Genomic DNA, 9,157 nt, shown 5'->3' with positions numbered 1-9,157 from the left:
GACTGAATACATTCTATTAAAGTACTTTGATCTGATCTACTGAAGACTTTGATCTTACCTTTAACACTAAACAAAGAGATTCACAATTCAAGTGTTAAAGTGCAGAGAATCTCACAGCAAATCCACAATGTCAAACATCAAATAGATCCAACTGTCATTGGACACACACACACACACACACACACACACACACACACACGAGCGCGCACACACACACACACACACACACACACACACACACACGAGCGCGCACACACACATACACACACAACAGTGAACCAAGCCAAGGAATTGATGAATTTGATGAATTCTTCATCCATCAAACATCCTGTCAGAAAGGGTGGAGGTGAGGACTGATGTGTTCCTCCACAGAGAGAAGCTGCTGGTAGCTCACTCTCTATGTTCCTCTGCAGAAAGTGACGAAGCATTGTGGGTCTGTAGTTTGTGAAGTGTGTCTGTTTTCAATAACAGTATCCTTGTCTCGGTATTCGTCTTGTTCTTTACGTGTCAGAGTTGTTACTGAAAGAACCAGTTCAACCAGGAAATTCATTGTTTACCACAATCAAATGGATTTCCACCAATAAAACATATTAAAACATACACCTGTGTGTGAGTACTAAGCTTGTGTACTGAAATATTTAGCTTGGTAGTAAGAGTACAATCCTGTGATGACATCATCATTATGCTTTGAGTCCCCAGCCATTTAGTTATGGACGAAGAGGAGACGCAGTTTTTCCAAGTACTTTGAGATGAAGTTCATTTTTGACATTTCTTCGTCAACTCTTCAGGGATCTGTCAGGTTTTCAACATGCCCCCCCCCCCCCCCCCCCCCCCCCCCCGCCCGCCCAGGGTGAAACTCCTTCCTACACCCCTAGTGTTATGGCTGACTTGGGCTTCATGCTGCCTAAGGTCGTATTAAAGCCACAATCACCACATGAGGCCGTTGCACCATCGCACTGCAGAGTATCTCCAAAAGCAGTGATGACATCAGAGAAAATCAGCTTTATTGAAGTAAACAAGCACAATGGAACCATGTATTCCTGGTAACAGAGATGCACATCTGGAAAAGAAGGTATAAACCTGAGCAATGGAAAGCCTGTAAGCGTCTGTTGTAATACTGCATTGTAATGTAATACTGCTATACTGCATTGTAATGCTATACTGCATTGTAATGCAATACTGCATTGTAATGTAATACTGCATTGTAATGCAATACTGCAATGTAATGCAATACTGCATTGTAATGCAATTCTGCATTGTAACGCTATACTGCATTGTAACGCTATACTATACTGCATTGTAATGCAATACTGCATTGTAATGCAATTCTGCATTGTAACGCTATACTGCATTGTAACGCTATACTATACTGCATTGTAATGCAATACTGCATTGTAATGCAATTCTGCATTGTAACGCTATACTGCATTGTAACGCTATACTATACTGCATTGTAATGCAATACTGCATTGTAATGCAGTACTGTGTCCATGAGCAGTGGTTTGTGTGGAGTGATGAGTCTTCTGTTTGCAGAGAGGCTACATCTCACAGATGAAGTACTGCTTGATGGTACAGCTCTCGTCGTTCCACTCAACGGTCCCGCTGGTCTGGTGCCAGATCTCCACGCAGTCCTGGTCCCTGCCATTGTAGCTGTTGGGTTGGTCTTTACCCCAGAACCTGAGGACAGGAACACCTGTTAGGAGTCTGCAGAACTTCAGAGGATGGTATCTGTATCACAGTGAGTACACAATATCTATACGTGCTATATGTATCACAGTCAGTACACAATATCTATACGTGGTATATGTATAAAAATACAATATCTATACGTGGTATATGTATCACAATAAGTCCACAATATCTATACGTGGTATATGTATAAAAATACAATATCTATACGTGGTATATGTATCACAATAAGTCCACAATATCTATACGTGGTATATGTATCACAATGAGTACACAATATGTATACGTGGTATATGTATCACAATGAGTATACAATATATATACTTGGTATATGTATCACAATGAGTACACAATATCTACACGAGTATATTTGCTGAAGTACTCTGGCCAAATGAAGATAGAATACTAGAAAGGTCCAGACTGTCCATTAATCATTATCATCAGGTCAAATCACTGCTTCCTCATCACTGCATCCTCGTCAGTGCCTCCTCATCAGATCAAATCACTGCCTCCTCATCAGATCAAATCACTGCCTCCTCATCACTGCCTCCTCATCAGAACAAATCACTACCTCCTCATCAGATCAAATCATGGCCTCCTCATCAGATCAAATCAGTACGTCCTCATCAGATCAAATCACTGCTTCTTCATCAGATCAAATCACTACGTCCTCCTCACCAGGTCAAATCACTGCCTCCTCATCACAGCCTCCTCATCACTGCCTCCTCATCAGATCAAATCACTACGTCCTCCTGATCAGGTCAAATCACTGCCTCCTCATCACGGCCTCCTCATCACTGCCTCCTCATATCTTACCTCATCAGGTAAAATCAAATCAAATCACTACCTTCTCATGAGATCAGGTAAAATCACTACTTCCTCAACTCGTCAAATCAAATGACTGCCTCCTCATCAGGTCAAGTCATTCAAGAAGAAGAAGAAGATGAAGGAGGAGGAGGAGGAGGAGGAGAATGAAGGAGAAGGAGGACTAGAACTAGAACTAGAAGTAGAACTAGGAGTAGAACTAGGAGTAGAAGTACAAGTAAAAGTAAAAGTAGAAGTAGGAGTAGAAGTAGAGGTAGAAGTAGAAGTCTTGATAGAATCATGAGGGACCCCCTACGTTAACTCCAGGTCGGACCCATCCACCCATTTCCACTCTCCCTCCACTCCACTGTCACTCAGTCCGATCCAGACCTCAGAACTTCCGCTGAACAGTTTACTGATGAATTCCTGCCACAGAAAAGACACAACAGTTCCTGTTCAGGTCTGGACAACACAAAGTACACACACACACTCATGGGGAGCAATGGACACATCCAGTTTCCTGCAGACAGAGCAGTCCAAGTGGAGAACCTTACCATTTCCTCTCGGCTCTTGATGGTCACCAGGTCGGCCTGTTTGCCCTGGCAGAACTGCCGCCCGCTCTCCCAGGTCGTGTTAATTGAAGACTTGTAGTAGCAGCTGTTCTGAAACGTCCTCCAGCCTGACGGGCATTGCTTCTGTGTGGCTGGAAAGCAGGAGTGGATCAATAACCAATCACTGGTACTGTAACAAGCAACTGGTTTTCAACCCGTACCACCCGAGACTATCTCAGCACATTAAGCATATTAATCCCTAAACCTTCCAGATTATAAGCTGAAGATGAAAAGTACGTATGTAGTCTGGGACATACACTAGATTTCCTGGTTTCAGAGGTTTTTGTCTTTTATGTGCAGCATCATGATCCCTGTTCTGCCTTTCCTGCGCCTGCCCCGAGGTCAGGGAACCACCGCCAGAGGTACAGGCTGGAGGTGGACCCGTACAGAGCCCTGGGACGGTGCCTGTCTTTTCCCGTCCTACCTTGAATGCTTGCGTTGAGTTTGTAGAGCTGGTCCTGCAGCTGGTCGACCTGGACCGTCAGGTTGTCTCCTTTCCCCCTCAGCAGGTCCCTCTCTGCCATGATACCACTGAGCCTGCTTTCCACTTCCTGTTTGTCCTTCAGCAGCGCTTGATAGGACGCCCGCAGCTCGTCTTCGGCTCTCTTCAGCAGGGCGCAGCTGGCCTCCAGCAGGTCCTTGTGGAGGGTGAGGTTCTGGTGGCTGCTCTCCAGCCGCTCTTTCTCACTGCTGGTCACGTTGTAGCTGTCCTGGAGTTGCTCCACCCTCCCTATAAAGTCATTGTACTTCAGCTGCAGCTGCTCCCTGGACCTGCTCACGTTGTTGAATTTGTTCTGCAGGTTGTCCCTGTTTTTGACCACGGAGTTGTAGCTTTGCTGCAGGTCGTCCCTGTTCTTGACGGCGGCGGCGTACCGGTTCTGCAGCAGCTGCTTGGCTGAATTCAGGGCGTTGCTGTTGGACTCCACCTCCTCTTTCAGCTTCTTGGTTTCCGTCAGCTCTTTGGTGAGGGCTGCGTTGCTGGTCTCTAACTGGCTCTTAGCAGCTTTCAGGGTTGCCGTCTCACAGAGGAGGCTTTGCCCGATGACGGCGGCCAGCAGGAGAAGGCAGAGCAGCCCCAGGCAAACCGTAGTGACCCTCAGCGGGTTGTTCCTCAATCCCTTCACTGAATGGAGAAGCAGAAACACCAGTCATGGGAGGAAGTTGTGGTTTTGGAGGGTGGTGTTGCAGCGCGGAGCAAAGTGCACACGTCAGTGTGAACGTGCACGTGGACTTCCTGAGGAATCCAGAGGCTCTGTTGTGTTAAAGTTATGTGTCCCCACTGAAATGTTTAGGAGTGAGGTCATCACCATGAGCAGGTTTTACTGACGTCCCGCCTCAAACTGGGAAAATACTTCATCTGGATATGATGGATTTAGATCCTGATTTAGTCACATGACAGCAGATTGAACCCTTTTGACTTTGATTGATTTTACGACTTAAAGCTTTTTAACTTTAACAATGTTTGCTGTCCCTTTTTCTCGGCACAACCTCTCCTACGTGATTCTACAACTATTTATTCATCTAGACGTCCTGCAGGGACACGCTGGAGGAAACATCAGGAAAATAAAACCAAATCAGAAGAAGTTTGATTTTATATTTAGAAAGGAGAGCGGTTCAGTGTTTGTTCCCGTTGTGGTTCCTGTGCAGATCTTTACTCTCACAGACCAAAAAATGTGTTTGAAATCAGTTTCTGATTTTAAATGACACCTCCAGAGGTCTGTACAGAGGCCTGGCATACCACAGGAACCTTCCAACAGGATAGAACACACGGTACGTCACATGACCGCAGGAACCTTCCAACAGGATAGAACACACGGTACGTCACATGACCAGAGGAACCTTCCAACAGGATAGAACACACGGTACGTCACATGACCAGAGGAACCTTCCAACAGGTTAGAACACACGGTACGTCACATGAAAGCAGGAACCTTCCAACAGGATAGAACACACGGTACGTCACATGACCAGAGGCTTGTACTATGAACTGAGATAAACATAACCAGGATCTCTCAGTGTTTCCTGGTTTGACTGATCCAGACATTCTGGATCCTGATCAGCATTACCATGAAGCAGGTTATCAACTCACTAGTTCAACCAGAGTTTCCCTTCAGGATCAGAGTGTTCACATGAAAGGGGCGGAGCTTGCAGCGTGTGACCAATCACAGAGGGAGAAACCCTGCAGAGCAGCTGACTTTACCATAGAGGAGCAGTTAATCTCTGAGATTATGAAGAATTCAAACACATCCAGCAGCTCAAAGCAACACTGCTGCTGCAGCCAGAACCAGAACCTTCCTGACTTGTTAATGCTGACTTGGTGAGATTAGAGCAGTTTAATTCCTGGGACAATAGAAACGGACTCAGTTTCACCAAAACCAGAGTTAATCCTGAAGTTACCTCCATAAGAGAAAACCAGAGTTAATCCTGATGTTATATCAATAAGAGAAAACCAGAGTAAATCCTGAAGTTACCGAGATAAGAGAAAACCAGAGTTAATCCTGATGTTATCTCAATAAGAGAAAACTAGAGTAAATCCTGAAGTTACCTAGATAAGTGAAAACCAGAGTTAATCCTGAAGTTTATTTGATTAGAGTAAATCCTGAGTTAATCATGAAGTTATCTTTATGAGAGTTTATCCTGAAGTTTACTTTATAAGAGTAAATCTTGAGTTAATCATGAAGTTACCTCCATAATTTAAAACAAGCGTTAATCCTGAAGTTTACTTGATAAGAGTAAATCCAGAGTTAATCATGAAGTTACCTCAATAAGAAAACACCTTAGTTAATCCTGAATTTACCCCCATAAGAGAAAACCAAAGTTTATCATGAAGTTACCTTGATAAGAAATAATGCTGAGTTAATCCTGAGGTTTACTTGATAAGAGAAAATAGAGTTAATCCTGAAGTTACCTTCATAAGAAAAAAACCTGCGATAATCAGGAAGTTTACTTGACGATTGTTAATCCTGAGTTAATCCTGAAGTTACCTCTATAAGAGAAAACCTGAGTTTATCATGAACTTTGCTTGATGATAGTTAATCCTGAGTTAATCCTGAAGTTTACTTGATGATAGTTAATTCTGAGTTAATCCTGAAGTTACCCTGATAAGAGTTAATGCTGAAGTTTACTTGACGATAGTTAATCCTGAGTTTATCATGAAGTTTACTTGATGATAGTTAATCCTGAGTTAATCCTGAAGTTACACCCATAAGAGAAAACCTGAGTTTATCATGAAGTTTACTTGATGATAGTTAATCCTGAGTTAATCATTAAGTTACCTCCATAAGTGAAAACCTGCATTAATGCTGAAGTTTACTTGATGGTAGTTAATCCTGAGTTCATCCTGAAGTTACCGTGATAAGAGTTAATCCTGAGTTAATACTGAAGTTACCTCAATAAGAGAAAACCTAAGTTTATCATGAATTTTACTTGATGATAGTTAATCCTGAGTTAATCCTGAAGTTTACTTGATGATAGTTAATCCTGAGTTAATCCTGAAGTTACCCCCACAAGAGAAAACCAGAGTTTATCAAGAAGTTACCTTGATAGGAAATAATCCTGAGTTAATCCTGAGGTTTAATTGATAAGAGAAAACCAGAGTTAATCATGAAGTTACCTCCATAAGTGAAAACCTGCATTAATACTGAAGTTTACTTGATGATAGTTAATCCTGAATTAATCATTTAGTTACCTCCATAAGTGAAAACCTGAGTTAATCATGATGTTTACTTGATGATATTTAATTATGAGTTAATCCTGAAGTTACCTCAATAAGAGAAAACCTGAGTTTATCATGAATTTTACTTGATGATATTTAATCCTCAGTTAATCCTGAAGTTTACTTGATGATAGTTAATCCTGAGTTAATCCTGAAGTTACTCCCATAAGAGAAAACTAGAGTTTATCAAGAAGTTACCTTGATAGGAAATAATCCTGAGTTAATCCTGAGGTTTAATTGATAAGAGAAAACCAGAGTTAATCATGAAGTTACCTCCATAAGTGAAAACCGGCATTAATACTGAAGTTTACTTGATGATAGTTAATCCTGAGTTAATCATTTAGTTACCTCCATAAGTGAAAACCTGAGTTAATGCTGAAGTTTACTTGATGATAGTTAATCCTGAGTTAATCCTGAAGTTACCCCCATAAGAGAAAACCAGAGTTTATCATAAAATTACCTCGATAAGAAAGGATCCTGAGTTAATCCTGAGGTTTACTTGATAAGAGAAAACCAGAGTTTATCATGAAGTTTACTTGATGATATTTAATCCAGAGTTAATCATGAAGTTACCTGTATAAGTGAAAACCTGCGTTATTCATGACGTTTACTTGATGATGGTTAATCCTGAGTTAATCCTGAAGTTACCCTGAAGTTACATCCATAAGAGGATCTTTGTGTACTTGCTTGACTGTGAGAATGTCCAATGCAAAATGAAAAATAAACTCAAATAGTACTCTATTATTTATATATTCTATTTTACTGTTCAGGTCAGTACAGTTCAGTACTATGAAACTGCTGCATGTGTACATTTCCAATTAAACCCATAGTTTTAACATAAATGAGGAAGTGAAAAATACTTCAGTTCCTCCTTGAGGATTCAACAGACACAATCAGCATTAGTTTGCATTTCAAGTTTATTTATACTTTTACCTGCAAAGTTGAGGTGTTGGCCGTCCCCGAAAAACTGCTTGTAGGCGATTTTACTGTCGTCAGCAGCCATGGTACTATCAGTGGAGGCGCGGTACACCACGGCCATCTTCTGTCTGGAGAGTACCGTCAGGTAAAACATATTAGTAAAAATAGAACAGGTGAGATCGTCACATAGATTTCTTTGGTTCTAGTGATGTCAGATATATTGATGAGTGAAAGAAAGCAGACCTCTTGTTGAAGAGACGATCCCGGAGAGAAGAAATGATCGACGAGGCGTCTGAAGAGCAGAAAAACTCTCCCCCCTTCACCAGAGGGCGTCTGGGGCAGGATGTGAGGGCTGGTCAGTGGGAGGAGCAAGAGCTGGGCGGCCGCTGTGGAACCAGGTGAAGGGGAGGACTCTGTGGAACCAAGTCCAAGTCCGAGTGTAAAACTCAGTCTCAGTCTCTCTCTCTCTCTCTCTCTCTCTCTCTCTCTCTCTCTCTCTCTCTCTCTCTCTCTCACGTTGCAGTAGTGCTGTAGTTTGTGAAGTGTGTCTGTTTTCAATTACAGTATCCTTACTGGAACCCTGCTGAATAATACTATGTAGAACCTTCTATGTACTGCTGACATGGTCTTTATTGTTTTCTGGTACTTTCTTAAAAGAATTCTTCTTACATTTTCTCATCATATGAGTGAACTTTGTTTTACATATCTTGTATTTATTTTCCATCTCCTTCGTTCATCATTTATTGGATTCTCTATGTCATGTATTCTTCTCCTTAGATGCATCTTTTAAGCCGTTTGTCATCCATTAAACATCTTTATATTTCACTTTCTCTCGTATTTATAAATGAGTTCCCAGTCATCTGATTGTACCTCAATAACTAGTTTTTCCAGGGACTGCTCTATTTTGACTCATTTGTGTTGACATCTATCTGTTGTCTGTTTTAATGTTTCTGTGGTTTTTATTGTAAATAGTAAAAAAACTAAAACAAACAGACATGAAATCACTGATATCATTGACTAATACACCACTTACTTTGATATTATCTATAACATGTTTAAATGTGTGTGTGTGTGCCCGGTTGGAGGAGAAGTGAGGATGGAGCATCCAGTTACTACTAAAACTAACGAACTAACATGTAACTGAAAATAGAATATATGTTTTTTTCAAATTAAAGCGACAGTTAAAGTGAGAATAGGAGTTCTCCTAATAGGGGTCATATGTGGGGTTGTGAGTGACAGCGGTTCAAAGAAAGCTCAGGGCGTTCCCTGATTGTGTTTCCTTCATTGAGATTCAAAGGAAGCTCATAAAAACATTGTTAAAAAGGACGACTGAGGAGGACTGAAGTTTGAAATGAAGACTTTGAGAACTTTAACAGCAGCTGATAGTATGAAGCCAGTTCAAACAAAGCTGCTTTCACAC

General features: G+C 41.5%; 1 protein-coding gene across 1 annotated transcript; it reads right to left on the bottom strand.

Moving 5' to 3' along the window:
- Positions 1-1,421: 1,421 nt before the first annotated feature.
- Positions 1,422-8,049, bottom strand: LOC308128416 (uncharacterized protein). The gene is made up of 6 exons (XM_080494114.1): positions 7,981-8,049; positions 7,753-7,865; positions 3,529-4,227; positions 3,048-3,196; positions 2,810-2,919; positions 1,422-1,677 (listed from the first exon to the last, which is right to left on the bottom strand). Exons 2-6 carry the CDS (start codon positions 7,856-7,858, stop codon positions 1,539-1,541), a joined length of 1,203 nt encoding a protein of 400 aa, XP_080350240.1. The 5' UTR covers positions 7,859-7,865; positions 7,981-8,049; the 3' UTR covers positions 1,422-1,538.
- Positions 8,050-9,157: the final 1,108 nt, after the last annotated feature.

Source organism: Lipophrys pholis (genome assembly GCF_963383615.2).
Source record: "Lipophrys pholis genome assembly, contig: SCAFFOLD_33, whole genome shotgun sequence".
NCBI lineage: Eukaryota > Metazoa > Chordata > Actinopteri > Blenniiformes > Blenniidae > Lipophrys > Lipophrys pholis.
Note: the sequence above shows the minus strand (reverse complement) of the source record. Positions and strands in the feature narration are given on the sequence as shown.